Source organism: Dendropsophus ebraccatus, chromosome 13 (genome assembly GCF_027789765.1).
Source record: "Dendropsophus ebraccatus isolate aDenEbr1 chromosome 13, aDenEbr1.pat, whole genome shotgun sequence".
NCBI classification, from domain to species: domain Eukaryota; kingdom Metazoa; phylum Chordata; class Amphibia; order Anura; family Hylidae; genus Dendropsophus; species Dendropsophus ebraccatus.
In genome coordinates, this window is record NC_091466.1 from 52256582 (window position 1) to 52283728 (window position 27147).

At 42.7% G+C, this 27147-nt stretch overlaps 1 protein-coding gene across 3 annotated transcripts in view; it reads right to left on the reverse strand.

The window, feature by feature from the left end:
* The window catches only part of MIPOL1 (mirror-image polydactyly 1), a 253339-nt gene that overhangs the window by 15755 nt on the left and 210437 nt on the right, over positions 1 to 27147 (reverse strand). For all 3 annotated transcript variants that reach the window (XM_069951321.1, XM_069951319.1, XM_069951320.1), the window contains one exon: positions 3527 to 3757. In XM_069951321.1, the coding sequence (XP_069807422.1) occupies positions 3527 to 3757 (231 nt within the window). The remainder of the gene's footprint in view (positions 1 to 3526; positions 3758 to 27147) is intronic.

The window sequence follows — 27147 nt, forward strand, 5'->3', positions numbered from 1 at the left end:
AAGACAAGACAATCGGCTCAATGGCCTGCAGACATCTGCACTGCTGAGTAACGTTAAACCACAGACTCAAGGTGCAAGGATTCTCCCAAATTCTTTCATCCTGGGAAATGTCACCAGTTTTTAAAATTTCGATTTCAAATTTTCATCTAGACTTTTTTTTTTATGTTTTTACATTTTAAGAATGTGTGCTTTTTGTCTACTTGTATTTAAATTTGTTTTTATTTATCTTTTACATTTTAAGAATTTTTCATTTTTACCTTGTCTAGTATTTTTTTTTTTTTTTTTTATTTGGCTCCAATTTTTCTTGAAATGAAATTTGAATTGTTGTTAACCCCACTTCAGAGGGACATTTAGTGTTGTCTCCCCTCCACATGCCTTGCTAAAGGGTTCACATTAGCAGGGAGAAAGGAGTTTCACAATAATGCAAATATGCATTGATTTATGAACTAAAAGGCTCTGGACACCTTTGACAAGGAAAAAAAATATTTTTTTTATATCAGTTACTGGTTACAGTTACTGGTTGAGTAAAAAAAAAATGCACTATGCTTCAGGCTGCATACATCCCATTAATAAATAGACTCTTGATATGCAGTTTTCAACTTATTCATAGTTTAAAGTCGTTCTAAAAATTTTTTTTAACATGTCACAGAGAGATGTCAAAAGTTTTGATCGGTCCAGGTCTGAGAGCTCAGACCCGTACCAATCAGGACATAGAGCGAGGAGAAGACTGCAGCTGCAGTGCGTCCTCTCGAAGTTAAAAAAAAGAAAAGAAAAGAAGGGGGTCGAGCCCATTATAAGTCTGACTCTTATAGCTGAGAGTGGACGCGCTGCAGTGCGTCTTCTCCCCACTCTATCTCCCAATCTGTACAGGTCTGAGCACTGAGACCTGGACCGATCAAAACTTTTGAAATATCTCTATGACTCCAAAAGTTTCTTTTATAAAGACAGGTACACTTTAAGACTATTCTGTGGTTGCACTGGAATAACTAGTGGGTGTGGACCCACCATGCCACCTAAATGTACTGACTTTGGACTACTCCTGAGGGTGTTTTCTAAGCAGTCCCCTGATTTCCCCCTTAAGTGATTGTATGAAGGACTAGCCTTCGCTGCAGGAGAACACCAGATTGCTTCCTCTAGGAGTGGCACTACAGGTGGCGGCTGGCCCCAGGACTAAGAACACAGTGGTGAGAGGCATGGTGGGGTAAGAAAGGAGTACACGCTTGCTGGGTACACTATGGGATCTGGACTAGTGGGATACTTTCATAGTAAAAAAAAAAAAAAACAAAGAAAAAAAAGGGAAACCGGTCAAGGCAACCAGCACTTGATTTAAGTCAGAAACAGACACCGGAAAACAATCTAGTACAAGGTAGCTGAAGGGGATGGAGTTAGACAATGTGTCACCTAAATCAGATTAAAAAAAAGTTATTTTTTTCTAATCTGTTTCTATTTTCTGACTGTAATTTTTTATTTCACTTTTTGTTCATTGTTGTAGGGGCTAGGCTGTTCTTACCAGCAATCGGTGACCTATTTTACAGCAAGACTCATGGACATAGACAACAATATACAGAGTCTGTGCCCTTAAGATGAATGTGAAACATTACTGAGCCCGCTCTGTGACCTTTGAGGTGATTCAACAGGAAGCTGCTATTGTCTTTTCTATCTACTGGTGGCACATGTTACTGTAATGCTGTACAGATCACTTTACAGCAGCCTCCTCTTATCACTACAGAAAGAACAGAAAGTCTCAGCTTATTTTTAGCCCCAGTGGTGAGAATAAAAACGGCAAGATCTCAGGATTATTTTAAACTATAGATAGAAAAATGGAAATTTTTTTAAAAAAGCAACATAAATATGTTTAATAGAAAAACATAATTTATACAATGTCATTTTCTGACGACACAATCTCTTTAAGAATAACAGCTGGGGTCATACACTGTAATGGAAATACATACAGAAAAATAACAATAATGATGTAATCATAATAATGATGTAATCTTTGGGCGGCCAGCCGAACCGATCCGACCGTCCCTCGTGCCGGCCGCCCTCTGCCGCGGCATCAGCTGCGATTGGCTGAGCATAACTGTGCTCAGCCAATCGCGGCTGAGCCGCTGATGACGCGGCAGAGGGCGGCCGGCACGAGGGACTGTCAGAGCCCGAAGATTACATCATTGTCACAAGATGGCAGCCGGGGGTCGACACGGATCAGGTGAGTATAGAGCACTACACTTCCGGGTCTAGCGTGGGTTGGGGGGGAACACGGGGAAGGGGGCCATTCACTAACATAACATACATTACAAAGTTGTATAACTTTGATATGTGTTATTTAGTGAATAATTGTTTACCGTTGCACTACCCCTTTAAAGATCAAGCAGCTAGATGACAGAGGAGGTGTCTGATATAGGTGGTACAAGATGGTATTTGAGAGCAGGATTAGGTCTATACTGCACTTTTAAAAAGCAGGTAGGGAGCACAAGCACGCTAGAGGCAGAGCCAGGAACTGCAAGCACGGACCACAGCATGTGAGAGAAAGGTAGCGCAGCAGCAAGGATGAGCAATAGACGCTAGAGGCAGAGCCAGGAACTGCAAGCACGGACCACAGCGTGTGAGAGAAAGGTAGCGCAGCAGCAAGGATGAGCAATAGACCAGCGGGAGAAGACGCCATCCATCCTAGTAACACAAGATGTGATCATACATATTCCTTATTTTGTGGGATTACCAGGTAAAGGATTAAGAACAGTCTAAAGACTATAGCACACCAGTCCTGGGTAATGTTCCTCATCACTACTAGTAATGACGAGGGTGGAAAAAAGGTAACGAAATGGGTTACTTTGGTTAACACAATATCACATATAGATTGATACTTGGAGGAGTGAGTATTTAAAGGGAACCTGTCACCCCACCTGCTTGGGTGAAAGCCGCCTGACCCCCCGCTAGAGCCCCGGATACTTACCCCATCTCGCCAAGTCCCGCTCCTGGAGCCGGTCCCAGGACGGAGATATCCTTGTCGGAATCCCAGCGTGCCCGCTGAATAGATGATTCCAATGAATGGAGCCGTCATTCTCTATGGGCGTCGGACTCATCTCTGCAGCGTGCGTGCCGGGCTTCTGACAAAGATATTTCTGTCCTGGGACCGGCTCCAGGAGCGGGACTTGGCGAGATGGGGTAAGTATCCGGCTCTAGGGGGGGCAGGCGGGTGTGTGTGTGTGTGTGTGTGTGTGTGTGTGTGACAGGTTCCCTTTAAGTATATAAGATCCTATTGGAAAATCAACACTTAATGGGTCCAGAAGCCCTGAAATACTTGGTGAAAATTGTACCATGCTAGCTGGTTCAGCCTCAATTTTTAAGGTGTCATTCTTATGACATGAGTGGTAAGTGTGTCCAATGTATATGCTACAAAGGCACAAACTCTGATCATTCTTTATGTAGGTATATGGAACAGTTAGCGTCAGTGAGGTTGTGGGATGCACTTATGGAGGACTTGGATGTTTAAGAAGCAATGTTATGAACTGAAGGTAGTTGGACTTACTTGTGTGCCTTGTCTTCCATTTCCCTTTGACAAGCTGTTGCCTTGCACAAGGACTCCTTCAGCTCTGAATTCTGACACTGGGCTTCATGCAGTTGACGTGCCAAGTTTTCGTTCTGCTGCTGGGTTACCCTAAGGAGCTCTCCTCGGTTCTTTAAAGCATCATCATATAGGCTGATCGCCCTGGAGAATTGTTCTTTCAGGTTTACTTCTTGAGACAAGGACTGGTGTAGGCTGAATAAACACAAAGCATGGTGTAAGCACAGGAGGAAAAGCATTTTCGTTATACATTTTCCATTAAAAAAAAACCATGGGGGAGATTTATCAAACATGGTATAAAGTGAAACTGGCCCCTAGCAACCAATCAGATTTCACCTTTCATTTTCCAAAGAGTCTGTGAGGAATGAAAGGTGGAATCTGATTGGTTGCTAGGGGCAACTGAGACAGTTTAACTTTACACCAGGTTTAATAAATAAATATATATATATATATATATATATATGTATATATATATATATATATATATATATATATATATATATATATATTATATTACTCTAGTCTAATATTGATTGCCTATGCTTAGAATAGGCCATGAATATTATATCAGTGACTCCTGGCACTCTTGCTGATCAGCTGTTTGATGGGACCACAGAGCTGCATTCAAGTGATGCTCGCCTTTGCAATCACTGTACTATTAGTAGCAGCAGTGCAAGGAACTGCAGCATTGTCCTATTCACATGACAGGGACAAACGCTGCAGTCTTTCTTTTAGCTTTCTTCCAGAAACAGCATCACTCTTGCCCATAGGTTGTATCTGGTTTTGCAACAGCAATAGTATTAATCAATTCTACCACTTAAAGGGATTGGCCAATTTATAGAAAAATTGTTTAGTGTACAGTATTAGTAGGTGCACTCATTGCCCCTACTGACAGCAGCTCCCTGTATACCTCATAGAGCTAAAATCAGACTCCCCTCCTCCAGGCTGTGCTGCCCTGCTCTGTGGTGTGTCTGTCCATAAGATGGCTGACATGGAGGAGCATGTGACTGCCCCGCCCCCCAGTTTCCACCATATGCATATACAGGCTTAGTGTTGGACACTTGGGGGTGGGGCACGGTCACATGCTCCTCCATGTCAGCCATCTTATGGACAGACCACAAAGCAGGGCAGCCCAGCATGGGCTGATTTTAAGTCTATGAGGTACTCAGGAAGCTGCTCTCAGTATGTGCTGTGAGCACAGTTACTAATACTATACTCTGAGCAATTTTACTATAAAGTGGCCAACCCCTTTAAAGCGACTGTACCACCAGGCCCAGGCAGAAGCACTGGAGGCGGCCGACCCACCCTTAGTGGGAGGAAACCCCTGCCCCTCTATGATAGGGTTCCATTGATTCTAATGGAGTCACATCATTGGGGGGCTAGGGTTTCTTTCCATTAAGGGTGGGTCGGCCCGCCTCCAGTGCTTCAGCCTGGGCCTGGTGGTATAGTCACTTTAAGGGTGCGTGCCTGTTGAGGAAAATCTTTGGAAATCCTAAACCGAATCCGCGCCACAAACTCTGCTTAGAATTCCACCTGCCTCAGTGTCTCAATGTTAAGTGTAGGACACATTTACTCTCTGCGTCTCTCCGCTGAAAGAAGTGACATTATTTCAGCGGAGAGCCACAGAGGGCAAAGGCGTCCTATACTTAACACTGAGACACTGAGGCAGACCGAATTCTGAACTCAGAATTCTGAATTCTGAGTCCACGGCGCCAGTTCCGCTCAATGTTCACGCACCCTCATACAAAAATACTCAGGTATAAAAGAAAAGCTGGGCAACAGAGTCATAAGATATACGTTTCTGTAGGCAGACCAGGTTAAAAAAAAATGTCACCTAACCGTGTAAGGGCACGAGGGAATACCAGGCCAGCAGAAAATATATGTTTCACCGTCTTTCTCAACTATCATTGCAACATAGTCCAGTGTCCAAATCTTCAGGTTTAATCATAAACCGGCTTCACATTTTCATCCCTGGATTCTATGCTGTTTGAGACTCTTTTTACAATGCATTTTTTAAGGGTCCATTGGTGGAAACTACAACAAATACCTCTGGTGGCCGCCACTGTGTAGGCATGGAATGGCATCAGCCACCCATGATTTTTCAAATTTTTACAAATTCACACAGCATGGTATACAATTTTTCACTTGGTGTGCATGAAAACATGAAAAGGTATACACTTCTGCGCTGGCCGATGCGTCATGTAACAGGAGCGGTGGCAGCAGACCGCCACTATCTTATGTGGGTTACCTGGGTGGTCTAATGATCATTTGTGCATCCCCACCCCCTGCTCCCTGTGCCCCCCCCCCTTTCCTCCCTGCTGGATGTCTGTGCGTGTAATAGCATAGACAGTAAGCGGGAAATGAGCAGCAAGCGAGTGCTGACCTGAAAAGTTGGCGCTCACTTGCTGCTTAATATTGGGCCATGTAATAGGGCCCTAAGATTGTAATTTCCTTATCACCAAGACTAAGATACAGTCAGCTTTTTCTTCCACTTTGAGGTTACTTTATTGTAAAAGCTCAATAAAAAAAACGTAGACAAAAAAGAAAAAAAAGATTATAGCACTATGCAGATAATAATTCCCGTATATCACTTGCAACAGGATGTGTTACCAGGCTTTCCGTGTGACTCATGGAACAAGCATGCATCTTTTATGACAAGGAAAGTCTACCATATAAATGCGCTGTTTTACTCATAGGTGTAAAGCACTGTTAAAAATTTATCAAAGTGCACTAAACATCACCAGTCTAGGGTGTACAAAAATACCCAATCCAAATATAGTAAAGATTCTATGTTCTGCACCCAGTACTAAAATTTGTTCATGCACAAATTATTTGTGCTTCTAGAAAAACAGAACATGAATGGAAATTTGGATTTCGATTTTCCATCGATTTCCACTTTAAAAAAAAAAAAAAGCACCACGTTTTTGCATACGTTAAAAAAACACAGTAATCACTGAACTCAAGGAGAACAGTGAAAAAAACTCCAATGAAGTGCTCAAACAAGAGTCTCCACTGATGCCCCCAAAAATTTAAATATGGAAAACAAGAGTCCGTGGAGTCTTGGTTGCGAGTCTGAAAACACGGGATAGCCAGAGATAGACATTGACAAAAAGGGGCCACCCTGGTATTCCCCTGTTTGTGTTCCAATACTCGCAACCGAGTGGGACTTAAGGGGCTATTTATTAGGGTGGTGTGGTGCTCTCCCCATCATGGAGGCACCCCATGGTAACAGGCTAGAGATATCTGGCTATCCCGAGTTTTGAGACTCGCAACCGAGACTCCACGGACTCTTGTTTTGCATATTGAAATTTTTGGGGGCATCAGTGGAGACTCTTGTTTGAGTACTTCATTGGAGTTTTTTTCACTGTTCTCCTTGAGTTCAGTGATTACTGTGTTTTGTTGGTTGATTTGTCTTTGCCCCAATTAGCCAGAATCCTACTCCACACTGACGATGGGCAAATACCCCGAAACGGCTGTCTGTGGATGGAGGCCTACCTTGGCAAGCCCTTGTCATGATCGCAATACTCGTACCTTGAGTTAGACATTGACAAAAAGGGGCCACCCTGGTATTCCCCTGTTTGTGTTCCAATACTCTGCTGACGAGTAGTGCGCGGGGGGATCCGTGCCACAATTCACACTAGGGCATGTCCTATTCTTAGCGTGATGCGGTGGGTAGTCACGGCACAGATCATGCAAATGGCTCCATTCATTTGAATGGTTCCTAAACTTGTCTGTGGTTACGAATCCGCAACCACGGACAATTTTACGGGACGTGTGAATGCAGCCTAAAGCTTCGTATAATTGAGATTTCCCAAGGTAGTAAGAACTCACCGGAGATGCAGCCAGAAACAACAATGGAGGAACCCTCCAAGTGATGTCAGTGGTTTGACAATGATAATAGTTTATTATGGTAAACCACCAAAGGTAATCTTTCCTACTGAGAGCATATCTTCTACCGAGGCAAGGGAATTTTTTCCTCATTACAGACTTGGAAAAGGTAGCAACCACGGATTTGTAAGCTATGTAATGGTTCTGGCAATATATGACACGAAAAGTGAGGTGCAAATACAGAAAATCACAGAGTTGGTGCACACCTGGGTTTACAAGCAGTAGAGAATAATGCTCACTGTGTTCAGTACTTTTACTAGCAGCCTACAGTGTCTTTTTTAGCTGGTGTCGCTGAGACCACCGATTGTTTTATCTTCGTGGTCTACTAGGCATTGCTCCCACCTAACCAGAATCCTACTGTACACTGATGAGGGGAAACACCCCAAAACAGCTGTCTGTGGATGGATTCCTAGCTTTAGTATTTCCCTTGGACTCCCGTGTTTCGAGACTCTTAAATGAGGTTTCACAGACTCTTTTTCCATATTTGTATTTCCCAGGGGGCAATGCACCTAGATTTTCACAGTGTTGAGCAGCCTACAGTGTCGTCTTTTGCTGATCTCCCCAAGATCAGTGATCGTTTTACTGTGGTACACATACATAGGAATCATAGACTTCTGTAGCAGTCTGTAATATCATTGCCTGGGTCTGCGCCTTGTCATCTATAAAAGTTGGAAGATTTTTTGTTTTTAAGTTATTTGAAACTATTCCGAAATAATGCAGTGTGGGCAGAGGGTCCTGTGTCAGTAATCTCTCCTTATCACAGTCACTGATTCTAGGGCATGAGTGGGCGTCCATAAATCTGATTACCTTATCACTGGCCGGAGTAAACAAAACTCCTCTAGTCCAAAGTATCATTTCAAGCTTGAAAACAAGCCTTGATTTTTAGGCCTATGGTCGAATGCTACTGAGGGAAATGATTTGTCCATATCCAATGTGACCTTGTCTTCTACTAAGCTTAGGTCTAAAGTTAGCCATACACATAAGATAGCTGTCTGCAAACTGTGTGGCTGACAGCTATCTCGCCAGAATCCTGTGTTCTAAATCGGAAGTTTGGAAAAAGCCAATGCCAGACACCTCTGTTTCGGCTTTGCATTCTCTCCCAGAAATCTGTGATTTGGGGGAGATCTATATTCTTGTTCAGACCTATAAATTATTGTTTACCGCCCACACATCTTCCTGTATAAACAGGGGATGTGCAACCGATAACAATGTATGTAAATGGCCTCAAAAACAATATAAGAATCGTTTGTACAGCCAGCTGCTTGATTTAGTTGTGCCATATAAAGTCCGATCTCGCTAATCGGCGCTCATTTGCTTCCATAAATGGCTGCAAATCGGGGCATCTAAGAGTCAATGAAAAGGTGTCTGCCAATGTTACTGCTCAGTTGAGTATGCAATATGATAATGAGCTTGCAATATTGGGGATAGAGGGCCCAACAGGTACCGAATATGGTGATTTGTCGACCCATTTACTGTTGAAATAAACAACCTGAAACCCAAACCCTACTGGAGTATTAATCAGATTTTTCCAAAAATAAATAAAGCTTATAGTCTATAAAACCATTTAAACTGGTCTCCAATGTGGACTTTCCAGAAATTCAGATATCACATGGGTCTAGGACACACTCCTTTTACTTAGGTCATCTATAAGATATTGTAAGATAACTTGTCCTTGGTGGGCTGGAGGGGGCATCAGCACATGCTTAGATGCATGATGAGGTCCCACCGAGTAGACTATGATGACATCCTGCACTCCTCATTCTCTGGCTCTTTTCATCTTTGCTTTTCTCCAAAAACTATATAGATCTCAAGCTATAACATACAACTATGCAAATTGAGGCAAATGTTACATCTGTAGCTCAATGATCTGCATTCAGTGACAGCTGCCAGGCTACTTTATGCTTTATTGCAACTTCCATAACAAATTCTATTAGGAACATGCTCCAAGCGTCCTCCAGGCATCGTATAACGTATACGTCACGAACAATGGGTGTTATTGTATATTCTTATAAACTCTTCTATTCTTATATTATTTGATCCTAGTTTGAACTCATTAAAGGTGTCTGTTCATATTTCCAGTTTCTATAAGTAAAGACAGACACAGAGGACACCAAGAACACCAAATCCAATTCCGACAATCGAGAGGTGGAAAGAAGTGAACATTATATCATCCAGAAATTAGGCAACCCCAAACTGTATTCTACATCAGTAATGCACAACCTGCGGTCCTTCAGCTGCTGAAAAACCATTCCCATCATGCCTGGGCAGCCAAAAGATATGCAGGCATGATGGGAATTATAGTTTTTCATAGGACTGCAGGTTGTGCATTACTGTGGTGACGTTGTACACCATCAACCTGGTTCCAACTTTCTCACAGAGCGGAGATAGATCAACTCTAAAAGATGGAGTTTTTAAAAATCTTCATAAATTTTTATTCACTGGACAGGTCATTAAGTTGATACGTCTCCCTGAAGATATGCTTCGACACTCTGCTTTATGGCATTATGATACTGAGAAATTACTTCATCCTCGCAAAATCTATTTGCTATCAATAGAATGTGAAAATTGACCAAGATTTCCACCTGTGCAGTGACTATTGAGGTAATGATCCCTCTGAACCTTCACAACAGTAAACTCTGTCATAAATCATGGGAATACTAACAATAAGACAGGAGGAATTGGTGCCTGCTTACACCACCCTTCTTCTTATGGTCCTTGAAGTAAAGTGTTCATGTGTTCTCTATGTGGAGAAGTTTTCTTATGTTGCAGAGGTGTCTTGGGACCTCCTCAGGCACCAGGGCTCGGTTGCAACTAGTACTTCTGCACCCTTTATAGTTACACTCATTAAACCTATGAACCCTTATGGGGCTCAGCTATACCTTTTGTACGAATATTCTTCTTGGATTCACATTAAGGGTACGTTCACACTTACCGGATCCGCAGCGTATTTTCTGCTGCGGATCCGCAGCAGATTTCATTTAAATAACTGAACATAGCATCAAATCTGCACCATCAAATCTGCAGCGGATCCTGTAGGTGTGAACGCACCCTAAAAAAAAAAAAAGTGATACACTCCATATTACAGAGGTACTCTCCTCTTGAAGCCTGTTCTTAGGGGAGAATAGACCCTGACCATGAAGTAAGCCTGTTGGATCTCTTTACGCAAAAAAAAGTCTATAATAGCCAATGGTAAGGGGTGCAGAAGTAGTAGTAGTTGCAACTGAGCCCTGGTGCCTGAGGAGGTCCCAAGACACCTCTGCAACATAAGAAAACTCCACGTAGAGAACGCATGAACACTTTTACTTCAAGGACCATAAGAAGAATGGTGGTAAAAGCAGTCACCAAGTCCTCCTGTCTTATTGTTAGTATTAACCAACACCTTCCCTTCATGTGTTCTCTGTGTCCAACTAAGGAAGTTGGATGCAGCCCAAAGGCCATACACTGTATCCATGTTTTCCAGGACTCCCTAGGGCTGAATCCGACCTCTTCAGCCAACGGCACGGTCGGGTTCGGATGGACCAGAGCATGCTAGAGTTGCGCCCATCTCTAGTCATGACCCAAACCTAGCAATCCAACCCCACCATACGCAGATCATTCACAAACAAAAGAGAAAAATTTCAGGGTCTGACTATGTCAGAGTAGATACTTTATCAGTATCTACAAATCCCCAAGGCTGATATGCTTTAATAGAACGTTCAACGGAACTGACTGTATCTATGGAAATATTCTGTCAATAACTGGTTCCTAAGCTTTTAGCATTTAAAACAGTATGGATGAGGCCTAAGCCTTCATACCGCCATGAGAGAAAAGCCTGGGTATCACTTGAGCAATGCAAATGTATCATGCGTCTGCAGTTTGCCTCTGGTTGCCTATTCAGAGTATTTACCTCCACTAACAGAAAAAAGTTTGACCTGAGCTATAAAATGAAACATGCCGTTTACCCATCATCATGAAATGTCAGCAGCCGCTGCGTCCGGCGCCGGGGGAGATTAATATGCACGCGAGCGGTACAGCACACAATATTAGAAAGTAATATTCCTGTAGAATGTCACTGAATACATTACTGCCTGTAATTGCTGAGAGCACCGAGAGTAATAACCTGGCTCCTTGTTGCTACACAAACATGTGAAAGGGGTTTTCAGTAATATATTTAAAGGTGCCCTCCAAAGTCAATGACCGGAGCGATAATGGTGCGTCGGAGGAGGCAATAACTGTGTGAGCAGGGGGAGACAACTAGACAAGCAGATGCCTCAATCCAGTATTCTATAGAAAGCCTGATAGCAATGGTCAATGGTAATTTCTGTATTACAGGACAAGACTATGATATGCCAAAAACAACTAAAATTACTAATAATGCAGGAAGACTCCTTTAGAAAAAATAAATAAATAATAAAAAAAAACAACAGTTTTCACCCCATGGCTATGTTCACATGACGTCTTTTTCTGTCCGTTATTGGCGCCTATCATTACAATGACAGCCATTGATACATTATTCTAGTTCAGGCCTTTTAGGTTGTGGTTTCTATTTGAAGGTCCATTGAATTTAGTGGTAAAGACGGTGAAAGGAAGGTGAAAAAAAGATGGGTGTGAACAATTAATAATAAAGTCCGCCAATAATTCTCACGAACATTTATTTGACGTCCGTGCAAATACACTATGGCGGAGATTTATGAAGACCAGTGTATGAGTAAATTAGGCCCTGACCCCAAATGCCCCGGCAGATTCACTAAGAACCGGCCTGAACTGCGTGTGCCATACAGTGGGCGCAGAAATCTACACCTGTGCCAGTGGCACAGCCTTCATACACGTAAATGTCCCCCTATGTGTATTGGGTTTCCATCATTCCATTGACTTCAATAATATTTGTTGGTAAAAATGGCGCATGAAAATTTTGTCCAGGATAAACGTGTGATATGGCAACTATGCTGGATCACCAGACATATGTGAACCCTGGTCTAACCGTTTTCATAGAATATGCCACAAGCCATAGTAAAATAACCATTCCTGAACAGTAGTAAGAGAACCTCTGGTTAATGATGCTCATGATTGTAACTGTGTCCTCAATGTTGACAAGGGAACATTTGTAGACTTGTATAATAAGCCCAAGCAGAAGCTAAGTGCAAACATGTTCATCTTTACTCTAAGCAGCTTCCACAAACAACCAAACAATTCCACAACTGCATTAGTTTGATAAATAGCTTTCATACATATATCCTCTTTGTAAATAACATCTGCTCTAACTTAGTGTATTCTCTATGGATAGTACCGGATTTATAGTTATGGTGGAAAATGTCACGCACCTTAGGCCCCCCACTCACACGACAGCCCTACAAGTATATGTTTGTGAACATCACACCTGCTCAGTAACTAAATAATTGTGCCGTACAGTGTCCACATAATAGAGTTCCTATAGATATATAGTGTCACATACAGCATCCTAAGGCTATGGTCACATGTAGTATGAGACCGTCCGGGTCACGGAACAGCCGGTCTCAGAAAAGATCATCTCTCATCGGATGATCTTTAGCGCAGCTGAGTTCTGATGCAGACGCATCCGTGCACACCCGCATCAGAACTCCCCACAGCACACAATGGAACATGCGGCCGGAGCCGCTCATTCTATTGTGTGAACTGACAGGGTTTTTTAGCGGCCGCTAGGTATGTATCAACTCCACACCCGGAGTGTATACCATGTGTATAACGTTTATTTAAAAACTACAAGTCATCCAGTACTTATCAGCTGCTGTATGTCCTGCAGGAAGTAGAGTTCTTTTTCTAGTCTGACATATTGCTCTCTGCTGCCACCTCTGTACACAGCAGTGACAAATCCTCACAGAAAACCTCTCATGCTTTGGCCAGTCATGAACAGAGGAGGCAGCAGAGAGCACCGTGTCAGATTGGACAAACACACCACTTTCTGCAGGACATACAGCTGCTGATAAGTACTGGAAGACTTAAGATTTTTTAAATAGAAGTAAATTACAAATCTATATAACTTTCTGACTAATTTAAAAGAGAATACATTTTGCAGGGGTACCTTTAAGGACTATTTGCCTTTTATGCTACATTTTAAATGCACTTGGGTGATAGAGTATATACCTGGGCTTTAAATTAATAATAATAATAATAATAATAATAATAATAATAATAAAGAAATGTTATGCAGTGTGCAAATAATACAGCCACATAGTAAATAAATAATAAATGCATATCATACCTTGTCAAAATTAAGTGTCCTGTGGTGCCAACATTCAGGGTTCAGAATAATAAAGCTTATATAATAATATCAAGTAAAATCAAGCTAAAGCCTTTTCATTATGGTTATATTAGCCAGGTTTCCCATATACAGTAACTGCACATACTAGGTCCATATATATCAGCCATTGTGCTGCCCTCCCGTCATTGAATATGATTGCCTGTTCCATTCTCTTTCTGTGCACTTTCCAGAACCTCCACGTATTTGTTATTATTATATTATCAGGTTCTCTTATATTCAAGATAACAAATATTTAGTAACATAATATCAATAGTATATCAATAAAAAGATTCTTTGCAATAAATACATAACATGCATACAGTATAAAAAAGGAAAGAAAAAAAAAACAACAGAAAAAGTAAAACAACAATGTGACGCCTGTGGGGCGCTCGCGATTCTGGTCTCTCTGAATATACTGCACAATGTTTTATAGGTGAAAGTTTATAAAACAGCCTTGTGGATTAGAGAGTTCTATCAGCGTTAATGCCCTTCTCACCCGTCCCTGGACCTTGGATGCATTTAGTCCCGATTCCGCATGGAATTTTTATTTTTTTTTAAGTCTCTGCTTTTATTTCTTTATACAGATATTTAGCAAGAATTCACAGAAACGTTTATAGAGCTTATGTGCCTTCTAGTAGACACTTAAAAACTTAGTCACATTGTGTATTCATTGTGAGGAATTATATTGCTTTATTAATATAGGGTAATGGAATTATACTTATTTTTAATATATTTTGTATTAGTGTCTTTTGTATGAGAATGAGATCTTTTGGGCAGGGGAGTCGCTAGGGTCTTTAAAAGTCTGCACCTTAGGGCCCTAATACACAGTGCGATAATAGGCTGAATCAGGCCATTTGGTCTATTATCGCTCCATGCAATAGAGACAACAATCAGCCAGTTACAATGATCATTGGCTGAATATTATCTTTAGGTCTGGACCTAAAATCATTAGTCGGCTACGTGTAACAGCAATGGGCGGCCGACAGCTAACAATTAAATAAACTGTTATACATTACCTCTCCATGCCCCGGTCTTATCCTGCCCTCTGCTTGCTTGCATTACCTGCGCCCATGGCTGTAGCTTCAAAGTGGTCTTTGAGCTGACAGGCCGCTCCGCCAAGCATGGCCACAGTGGTCCGGGCCAGTGATTGGCTGAGTAGTTTGTGAGCTCAGAGACCATTTTAAAGCTACAGCCGTGGGCGCAGGTAATGCAAGCAAGCAGAGGGCAGGATAAGACCGGGGCATGGAGAGGTAATGTATAACAGTTTATGGCAAGGGCTGCACGGACATTGCTAACGATGACCATGCAGCCCTTATTAAATGATCATTGACGAGCACGAGCACCGCTCTAGATCATTCCATGATCTGTATTGTCTAGGGACAAAACCTCTAAAATACATGAGTAAGGGCCCTATTCCATCGGACGGTTATCGTTCGCATAATCGTTAACGTTTAACGATCTCAAACGACCGCTATTGCGAAAGACCTTAAAACGTTTACTCATTTCCATGGAACGATAATCGTTACTTATGATTGCATTTGCGATTGTTTTTTCTTCGCTATTTCTTTGCTATTGTGTTCGTATCTACTGCAAACGACCGAACGATGTCTTATTCAATGCGAACGATTTGCAAAGATTTTGCGAACGAGCAACAATAAAAATAGGTCCAGGTCTTATAAAACGATAAACGATTTCTCGTTCGGTCGTTAATCATTAACTGCATTTAAACCGAACGATTATCGTTTAGATTCGAACGATTTAATAATTTGAACGATAATCGTCCGGTGGAATAGGGCCCTAAGTCTTCCTTTTGGAGGAGATTTTGGTTTGGCTAGCTAGACTTTAGCAGGCAAAAGAAAAGCATACCGCTAAAAATGTAGTCACCGACTAATGGTCAGGTAGCGGTGCTAAATGTAATAAAGAGCAATTAAATCCAATTACTCACATTATGACTTCTTTGATTGCCGCTGTTTACTTTCCCTATTCTTTTCTATCAGCCATGGAGACTTCTTCCTGCCATGACTCATCTCAGCACTCAAACTTTTCATCTTGCTGCTTCCCCCAACGTCCCTCTGTGTTCCAAGCACAGTAATTCTATACTCCCTTTTTCTATACTCCCTAATGGACCCTTTTCTGTCCATCAAACTAACCATGGTCCCATATAGTAATACTGTAATTCCCCAACCGTCACCAACACAAAATAATAATATCTTTGTTCTCCAACACAGGGACTGCATCAGCACCTGGCTTACTAAGGCAAGTTCTGGGGCCCACCAGGGGGCCATCTACTAAAGAGGGACTATACCAAGGGCTAGCTGCTAAAGGGGGACTACACTGGGGGCCATATACTAAAGGGAGGACTAGGGTGGGACTACACAGGGGGCAATCTACTAAGGGGGACTACACAGGAGACCTTCTACTAAATAGGGACTACAGACTGTCATCTACTAAAGGGGCACTTCATAAGGGACTAAGTACTTAAGATGGACAATACAGGGGGCCACCTACTAAAAAGGGACTACATAAGGGTCCTTCTACTGACTACTTACTGGGGCACTAGCAGGGGGCTTACATATTCAGGGAAGCCTGGTTGCATTGGTGACTCATTTTAAGGCAGTCAGAAATCACTACCCCTAAATCCTTTACTTCTGAAGCCTTTGCCAACACAGAACTGCTGATATGATACCGGATAGAGGATTCTTCCTCCCCAAGTGCAATATTTTACATTTAGAAACATTGAACTGCAGTTTTCATTGTTTGGACCACTTATTTAGTAAAGCTAAATCATTCTCCATATTACTGACACCTTCAGGAATATCAACACTATTGCACACTACAGCAAACAGACAAACCTTGCCAACCAAACCTTCTCCTATGTCACTTACAAACATATTAACTGGTGCATTTCACACCCCACATGCTATTGAAAAAATCATAATGGCGAGCTACCCTTTTTTTAAATTAAAATTTCAAAAACACAAAATTGTTGCACTTTTCTTTAAGGGGTATTTCACTCAAACATAATGTTTGATATGTTGTTGCCATGGTGAGACTAACAACTCATTCCATATTGTTGTTATCTATTCAGTCTCATTCCCCCAAATCTGAGCTGCCACTTAATGCTATAGACACAGAAAAATGTGTGTTTCTCCCTGGCCTGCTGTATTTGCAACTTTGTAATGCTAGGAGGGTAATCGGAAGTCAAGTTGCTGATGAACTCACTGTGATTATCCCTCCCAGCATTACACAGTTGCAGATAGGGTCTTGTTTACATTAGCCGTCTCAGAAGGGAGGGAGAGGAGAGGGAGACGGAAAGAAGCACTCACCCACAGTTTTTTTGTGCCTTCAGCAGAAAGCAGCAGTTTAGAACTGGGGGAAGGAGACTAAAGGAGACTAAATAGATAATAACAAGTATAGAATGAATTGTTACTCTCACCATGGGCAGCAACACATGAAAAGTTATGTTTGAGAGGAATACCCCTTTATCATGTACTTTCACCTTTGAACAGAATTTTACGATTAATAGACTTATATAATCTACATAAAACGCTGAGTAACTTTGTGAATAATTTATATACTGTATGTTATACTGAATTATAGCCTATATTATAGTCCAGAGCTGCATTCACTATTTTGCTTGTTATCAGTAGAAATAACTGACCATATTTTGTCAAATATACCCCAAAAGAATAATGATGATTTTATTGACCACTTTAAAGATTCAATCAGTTGGGTGATTGCCAGCCCTTTTACACAGGCCGATTATTGAGAATTCTTAGGAATTCCAATGTTTAAAATGGCCTTAAGCATCCCAAAGCATGTGCAGACACTGAACCTGCAAGGAATGTTGGGAGATTTCAGCTCTGAAACCTTCAGGATTTTGAATTCAGCTTTAGACTATACTATAAATTCAGAGTATTTGTAAAGTTCCTGTTCTTTCTGACAGTGTGCGGCCCTGGACAAAACACTGTCACATCACTTTGCTCCCAGGCAGATGGAATGAAGATCAGTCTCCGGGTGAGTATTGATGGTCTGTCACACCGTGTTCTGTCTAATTAAATGTAAACACAGTACTGGGTATCAAAGTCCAAGCGTCTGACAGGAGTGAGACACAAAGGCGTACGTGCACCCCACCTCTTTTTTATATCTCGCCTGTCTTGCTCAACCATCTCCTGGTCTTTCTGACTTTTACAATACCACCCCTCCTACTTGGCACACATTGCTACTGTAACTTTCTCATTCTCCATATGGTTAGTTATCCTCATTAAAGGTTAAGTCATTCCGAGTTACTTTAGCTGCTGCGTTCAAAACATTATATGGCCGGATTCACACAAATATGATAACTCTATTGCTATCAGCTCGGGTCATTAGGCCCACAGCTGGATCAGGACTTGCGTCTATTATTGGGGTGCAAAAATGATATGTGAATCTGGCATAAAACACTGAATCCTCAATCCTTTTAGGGGTTATATAAGGTTAGAAAAATAAAGTCTGCTTAGCTTTTTCCTAGAAACAGCAGAACTCTTAGAGCCCTATTCCACGGAGCAATAATCGGCTGAATTGGCCTGATTCGGCCGATTATCGCTCCGTGGAATAGAGAGAACGATCAGCTGATGATCGTTAATTTAGGTTCAAACCTTAAAAACGACGATTTTACAAACATCATACATTACCTGTCCAGGCGCAGGTCCTCTCCTTCTTCCTGTCCTGCGCGGCAGCATCAGCTTCGGAGCGGTCTGTCTAAGCTGACAGAGCGCACAGCCAATCACTGTCAGTTCAGTCAGGCCGCTCCGAACTGATGCTGCCGCGTGGGACCAGGAGAAGGAGAAGACCTGCGCCTGGACAGGTAATGTATGAAACAAGGGCTGCAAGGACATCGCTAACAATTGTCGGGCCATGAAATAGGCCCAGTAAACAAATGCCGATCTAGCAGATCGGCGCACGTTTAGATCATTTATCGGGCCCTGCTCGGCCGGTGGAATAGGACCATTAGACTGTGCCTGAGATTGCAGTTATGCTGCTACTGGGGAAAAGTGGACCTGATAGACTAAACGTATATGAGCCCAAAAAATACATATGTTGCTGCCCATGGTGAGACTAACAATTCATTCAATACTATTATTATCTATTCAGTCTCCTTCTCCCAGTTCTGAGCTGCTGCTTTCTTATAAAGACACAAAAAACTGTGTGTGAGCCTTTCCCTTCTAAGACGGGTGATGTAAACAAGTCCCTAGCTACAACTTTGTAATGCTAGGAGGGATAATCGCAGTGAGTTCACCAGCAATTTGATTTCAAAGTTGCAGATAAATGATGTTTACATCAGCTGTCTCAGAAGGGAGGGGGAGGAAAGGGAGTCAGAGAGAAAAGCTCACACACAGTTTTTTGTGTCTTCAGCAGAAAGTAGCAGTTCAGACCTGGGGGAAGGAGATGGAATAGGTAATGCCAAGTATGGAATGAATTGTTAGTCTCACCATGGGCAGCAACATATTAAGAGTTATGTTTGAGTGTAACACCCCTTTAATTCTGAATAGATATGAATATCAGCTTGGCCAAAATATAGATGTTACACAAAATTTTCACCTGGAATAAGACAGTGAATTATTGTCTGCTGAGGTATGGCATCCTGCTCTTTTTGAAGGATGGCCCTCAGATCATTGAGCTTCTGAGGTACAGAGTTAAGAGACTAATTTGATTTTATAGCTTTTCTAAGGGTTTCAATTTTAGACAAAGTGCAGGCCGCTCCATTTGAGGTACACCAGTCTCCATCAACCGTTCCCTAATGATGTGTCCTCGATCAGCTAGAGCATTGTCATCCATGAAGATGATATTAGGGCCGTGTTGTTCATGCCGAGGTACAATGTCTGGATTATTGATGTTATTCAAGTACTGTAGTTTGGGCTTGTCACTACCATTCAAACAATTTAGGGTACTTCTGTATTGACTAGAGAGATACCTGCCCACATTATAACACCACCACCAACAAAGTCAACAGTGGCTGCTGCACAGCGCTCTTCTTGACGTTTCCAACGTAGTTGGTGGCCATCATTTGTGTTCAGCGTGAAACAACTTTTGTCAATGAACAGAACTGAGGTCCACTGCTCTTTCATCCAGGGTAGATGTTCTCTGGCCCATGCAAGATGAGCCTTTGGCGGTGGTGTTACAGTGTGGGCAGGTGTGCCCTAAACTTTAAAAACACAGAAAAATGCAACAGCTCACCGCAGTGGCAAGATACAGACCCACTACAGACATGAAAAGAGTTAAAAGCAGCCCCCCCCCCCAACTGCTAAAAAAAACTCCCACAAAAATAATGAGGCTCTTGGTTACCATTTGCAAACAGTGTAAACCACCCCACCACAATAAGGTGGCCTCATATTTGGGGCAGACCCTACACTGTACTATTGCCTTTCCATGGCATGTAATACGCCTATGCTCTGAGCATGCTAGATCCGTCTTATACCTTCAAAAGTAATTACACCACCTGGGTGGGATGGGTGGAGTGCGCAACCAAGTAGAGGTAGCCACTCCCCCCGTCTGGAACACAGAAAAAAAGACAAAGAAAAAGTGCCCTACACTTTGTCAATGGTTCAGTGACAAGCCTGTACTACTTGATATCATAATTATTCTAGTCATTGTGCCTCTGCATGAACAGGCCTAGCGGGGACTAGCGTACGATAGCTGTTGGCCAAAATTTAGCTTTATAATGTGTATGGACACACATCCATAATGAGAATTATCTAATGTGCCTAGGTCACTCTTCCTGATTACATCACCAGTGAACGACTTCAGTCCCCTTGCGGCTAGCACTCCTCTCTGGCCGCTCTTGTGAAACGAGAAGAGATATGTATTCCCGACAAACTTATTTCAGGTCATTTTCAGGGGAGAGGAGAGACTTAAAAGGAATGTGCGCCCTGGGTGGTTACACATTAACTCGGGCCTTCTCTGATAGCTTATCAATGGCTCCACACTCAGCGCTGCACAGCACCCGCCCTACAGCCAAGTCTTGGTAAATATTTAATGGCAGTAAAGGTGTTTTACCTGTTATCACACAGATACGCTGGAGAACTTTTTTTAAAAGCGGCTTTATCTTTCCTCTCTCCTTGTGTGCCTGTTACTAAAAGATCCCAACTGCAAATCCACCAACTGTCGCAGCTTTTCACGTCTGGTTCCCATATCTAACCGGTGACATATGATACCGTAGAGTAGCTGGGCTGAACTGCAATCTGTCCACATATACATCTTCCACCAAGCTGGATTTCGCAGTGCTGGGAAAGTGTATAGCAAAGGACACAAATCTCTTAATATATAACTGAAAAAGATTGCAAGTGACCTTTATTTTCCTTATTTCCCGTTGCTTATATCTTAAACTTCCCACAGACATAAATAATGGAAATTTTTATAGGAAACCCATAATTCCCTTTTTATAGATACACCCCTTAAAGGGAACCAATCACACTAAAATTGGGCATAAAGGTAAGGAAAAGTGCTGGTACATCAGCCAGCACGCTTCCTAACCACCCCCCTGTCCCCCCCCCCCCGTCCCATGAACATTCAGCCCGCAAAGTTAGTTTAATCGTGTCCGCGCTCTATGCAAATTACCATACAAGTAGTCACGGTGGGTGGGACGGCTGTTCGAGTAGTCACGGTGGGCGGGGTCTTCGTCAAGTAGTCACTGGGTCCTGGGCCGGCTCCTGCGCTGTAATCACGCCCCTCCGGGCGTGTTGTAAAGCGGCGCCTGGTGACGTCACTCGGGGGGGCGGCATTGCACGTTGGCCACGCCGACGTCTTTACTAAGCTGCGCATGCGCAATGCAGCCTGAGAAGACGCTGCTGTACTGCGCTTGTGCGGCGCAGTACAGCAGCGGCTTCACCCACTGTACTGCGCATGCGCAGCTTAGTAAAGACGTCGGCATGGCCGACGTGCAATGCCGCCCCCCCCCCCCCGAATGACGTCACCAGGCGCCGCTTTACAACACGCCCGGAGGGGCGTGATTACAGCGCAGGAACCGGCCCAGGACCCAGTGACTACTTGACGAAGACCCCGCCCACCGTGACTACTCGAACAGCCGTCCCGCTCCACCGTGACTACTTGTATGGTAATTTGCATAGAGCGCGGACACGATTAAACTAACTTTGCGGGCTGAATGTTCATGGGATGGGGGGGACAGGGGGGATGGTTAAGAAGCGTGCTGGCTGATGTTCCAGCACTTTTCCTTACCTTTATGCCCAATTTTTGTGTGATTGGTTCCCTTTAAAAGTAGGAGATTGCAGGGGGTCTGATCTCTGAACCCCCCTGGTGATCTCTGTATTGGACCCCGCCGGCTCTCTTATAAATAGAGACACGGGTCGGCATGTGACCCGCGGCTCTATTCATTCCTATGGAGCGTTGGAAAGAGCCAATTATGCTGGAAGAGTACTGTATTTAGCTCTTTCCGACGCTCCATAGGAATGAATAGAGCGGCGGGTTGTGGCCGACCCGGGGCTCTAGTCATAACAGAGCTGGTGCGGTGCCCTGTGAACTCCTACTTTTCTGTGGATAGGGGAAAAGTTAGTTTTTCCCAGGGTTAGGGTCTGGTTAGGGTCTAGGCAGGCCAGTCCATTTGGTTTTCAAAGAGTTTTATTAATTTTTTAGAATAAATGTACATACAATTAGCCTAACATAGGCTTAACAACCAGGCCTAACATTAGGCCAACAATGAACCACAGGCAGATATTATAACCAATGAACATAATTAATCTCACTCTATGTCCCGTGCCGGACGTCCTATCCAACGTATTCAGGGGTATTTGGTAAATGGTTAGGGGATTATGCCTTGCTGATCTGTGTGCCATAAGGGACGCCATCACCTTCCCTAACCTGGTTGTACTTTGGTTCAAGCCCCGGACCAAGTCAACAAGTATGGTGAAAATTGAGTGTTTTGTTAGTAGTACCAAGGGATGACTACTAATCCCCAAGTTTGTAGCAATAAGGGAACACAGACATAGAACATAGTATCTCTGTAAACTAGGAATATTTTACTGACCAAGGGGTACAGGAATTCTGAACCTATCACTGACCAACAGGGACCATAAGCGAAATTTAACATCAGGCATTGGATGGTAATTGTACCAGAGCTGTATGATCATTGTATGATAGACTTCATATTATAGAGGTTACCACGTTCTTGTTAGCTTTGCAGCTGTTAGCCCTTCTTTTTAAAACCACCATTAGAATAAAGGAATAATAAGGTTCCTATTACTAAGGTGACTACATAGGGCTGTGGCTGCTGTAAGAAAGTTCATGTCACCGTGTTCCGGTTATGTTATAGCAGGAAGCAGGTGGAACAGTGACGCTTTCTCCACGTAGTGACAATCTGGCTGGAACCCGCTCTCACCAACTGATTACAAGCCTCCTCTTATCTCCAGGCCTGGAAATGAGCGTATTAACTCTTAATTTGCTGTCTAGGCAAATTGCACAATCCAAGGAATGTAGCTTTGCTGGAGAAGGTGTACCTATGAAGTAAGGCCAGGTGAGGACCTGACAAGTAAAACACATTGGCTGAAAAAAGAAATCAGGAAGTACAGATCATGATATGACATAATGAGATATGAAACACTCCTTAACAAAACATCTGGGAATGCAGAAGGAACTTGGGTGGTTTTCTATGACAACCATAGACAAACACTGAAGATATCCTAAATCGATCGTTCTACTCTACTAAAATAGCTGTACATAGAGGATAGACCTCACAGTCAGCTCAATGGTCTCCTCCTAGTCAGGGTTATTGATGGTTAAGAGGTAGTAGTTAAATTTAGGCACCAATTTTGGAGGAGCCATATGACATTTTCCCCATAGAAGGACACCAGTACTATAAATTGAGCATAGTAGTTCAAGGACATTTTTGTAGAGTTTAGGAGCTTCAGGTTACACCTTTGCCCATCATGCCATCTCTCCGACAAGAGGTTCCAAGTGCTGGTTTGTTTCTCTCTTGACATGTCTTGCAATGACCCATTTACACCTCAATTTTACAACATAGTTTACTGGCAAAAAGGTAAACTATCCTCGCCTTGGTGAGTGGAATCGGTTTAGCTTAAATCCAGCATACCGACCCCCTACCCCAGAGCTGATGTAGGGGCGGGATGGAGTGGTCTGTCCGGGCCTCAGAGGACGATGTCCATGCCCCTTCCCCCCCTTCCTCTCCCCTTCTTCCCTCCTCTTGTCCTTCCCCCCCCTCTTCCCCACTCTTTCTTTACTTGCTTACCTTTCTCTCTTCTCTAAGAATTCTGCCTTGCTTTACCTTTCCTCCGTCTTTTTTTTTTTTTTTTTTTTTTTTAAGGCGGAGGTGACTCCCCCACTGGTAAGGAGCCCTCGATAACACAAAAAAACTTTCTACTGAAGTTGCGGAGGGGGTGCGGCCGCCACTCTCGGCTCTTTTATAAATGACTATTTTGGGTGGTGTTTCATTGCATGTTTCCAGTGCGTTGTTGTTTCTCTTTTCCTATTGGTCAAGGACCTACCATTTGTTGATACTGGAAATTGTTCCAGTCACTGTTTATTACCCTACATCATGAGCTTATGGTGTGGAGCGGATGGGTGTTGTCTGTCCCTCCTTTTCTGTGACTTCAAAATAAAGAATTTTTTTAAAAAAAAAAAAAAGGTAAACTATGCCAATGAGTCCTGTGAAAAAATGCATACGTTTGGCTAAGGGTTGTATCGATCTGTTTATGCTCGGCACCACATGACTCTTCTTGAAGCAAATCTACAGACTATGTATAAATCCACTTACCGAGTGGAAATTAATGGGCTCAGTGCTCAGTTACGGGCTTCTGCCTTCTCAAGTTAGGGAGTGTTTGGGGTCTCGGCACCTGGACCCCCACCAATCATAACCTTCTAGCTTTGTATAGTGACAGAAGTTACCAAACCAATAATCCACTCCACAGGTCTAGAGCTTGAACTGGCTGCACCCTGTCACTGTCTACCAGAGAAATTGCGGGTCCTGCCCATGTACTGTATCGGATATATAAAGTATCCGAAAAATAATTACAATAGAGTACCAACAATATTAAAACAAAGACACCACCGCAACACTAACTGTGCAAAGGACGTGTAACTGCAGCTGCAGCTGGTAACAGGTATAAATCCACCAACAGGATAAACCAGAATGTCAGGTTAGAGTTATATAGAAAAAGAGATATATGCTCATTCACAGTGTTATGAGTAATAAAAAAGACTATTGAGCAGTCCTGCCTGATTCTTACCATAGGTGCAGCTAGATGAACTCTATATGACCCGTCTGCCACATGCAGTGGTTTCTAAAATTGGATGAACGCCCGTCCTCAGTTTTTTTTGTTGTTTTTTTGAACACCATTCTTCTAGTTCTTTAAATTTATATTTTGTCTGCGCGACCATCACAGGCAGCATTAAAAGAGATGTCACGGTTCCTATAGCAATATCACTAAACTATATAGCTTTACTCCTTCATATCCTTCCAGCTTTGTACAACTTTCTTAAAGTTAAACTACCTGTAGTGGCAGAGATGCTGATTCCGACACAGGGCTTCCTTTTTCCCTCTGTAGCGTTGTTTTTGAGTAGATAGATCCAAACCCAATATGTAAATTAGCCGGTTTGGTGTACTGGGGGCGTTCCTTTGCCTCTCCGTGCACTGTCCTGCCCTCTTTCTGTCTGATACAGCAGCTCTTGGTCCTTGTTGTCCCAAACCCCCGCCATCTGGGGATCTACAAGCCTGCAGCACTGTAGGGCCAAGGGACACCCCCAGTGCACCAAACGGACTAAGTACATATAAACAGAGGTATGCATGTACGAACCTGCTGATAGTTTTCCTTTACCATTCTAAAAATGTTCCCATTTTTGTAGGGGTTCACTTCCATTTACGCATTAATAATATATAATATATAATAATAGATAATAAAGGTGGAGGTCCAATGATGTGTGGCCATTCTTAGATTAAAAACAATGTAGGTTATTTAAAAAAAAATTTGGTAATGCACTGATTTTCTAAAATTTCCAAGACCATTTGAATATTAGTTGCAGTGACTACAAAATGCACATGCAAGACTAACATATTGCTTATATTCATACGAAGTCTTGATTTTATAACCAAGAGCTGCTATAAAGAGTGTTTTTACTTGGATCAACTGGCACGTGCATTGATTCCTGCTCAATGCCAGAGTCTCTAAAATTGACATGCCTCCTGGCTCCCCAACCCCTCCCTGTACTGCGTGATTGATGCATAGGACTCTGTATTCCGTGCTCATCCCAGTATCTAAATGCCACACATGTGCCAGCCACATGCTTACCAACAGCGGAGCATGCCCGTGACAATCCCTGCTTTGGGTAAAGGCCTCAGGGTTAGAATTGTGCAGCAATAAGCCATGTCCCGTTCTTCAATTAAGCAGCACAGGGAGAGATGGGATGCACGGAGGTGTGCCATGCTGTGACTCTTTAGCAGCTTGGCACCACCTCATGGACTCTTGAGCTGGGAACCCATTATCTACAAAACAGGTGTGTTTGCTTTAAAGGGGTTATCCAGTATTGGAAAAATCAGAGCTGTTTTCTTCCAAAAACATAAAGTGTATGACATCTCAAGTATGACAGTACCTCTACACCTTGCATCCATATAAATCAATGGAAGAATGTTTAAGTTGATGGAAATCGAACTTAAAGGGGGTTTCTGGGAAAAATAGACCAATGAACTATCCACAGACTAGCTCATCAATCACTGATCGCCGGGCAGTCGGGCAGTCAACAGCTGATTGGTGCAGGTGCCGGATGTCAACACCCCCGCTGATCTGTGATTGATGAGCTATTCCATGGCTAGCTCAGTCTATTTTGGCCAAAAAACCCCTTTAAGTTTGCGATCTATCAACATATACAGTCTACTACTGATTTATACGAATGTAAAATTCAGAGGGACTGTCAAAACTGAGATGTAGTTTTAGAAAAGATAAGACGGCTCTGACAGCTCTACATCTGAACGCTCCAGCAAAAATGAGAAGAATGCAGCAATCTACTATTATTATAAGAGCATAGAAATGAGAGAGCGCAATGAACACAACAGTGGGTGGGCAGTTTATTTTGGCTGCCCTTTGTTTGCAGTATTTAGGGATGACACACCACCGAGGAAGGCAGGAACACTCTTTGCTTACTATTGGTGCTTTTAGAACAACATAGTGACATTTCATATACACATTATCATTCATAGGCTACGTTCACACAATGTTTTATTTTTGCGGTATTTTAGCCTCAAATGACGGAAGCCCAAAAATACAGCCGAAAAGACGTTGTGTGAACATAGCCATAACACTGATGATGAGATGGTTAGATTGTATATATTTAACCCTTTCCTGATCCTGTAAATTTCACTTTCCTTTCTTTTTCGACTGCCCTAGTTATATGGGGATTGTATCTTTTATTGGTACCTTTTTTCTTTACCATATGTACAAAA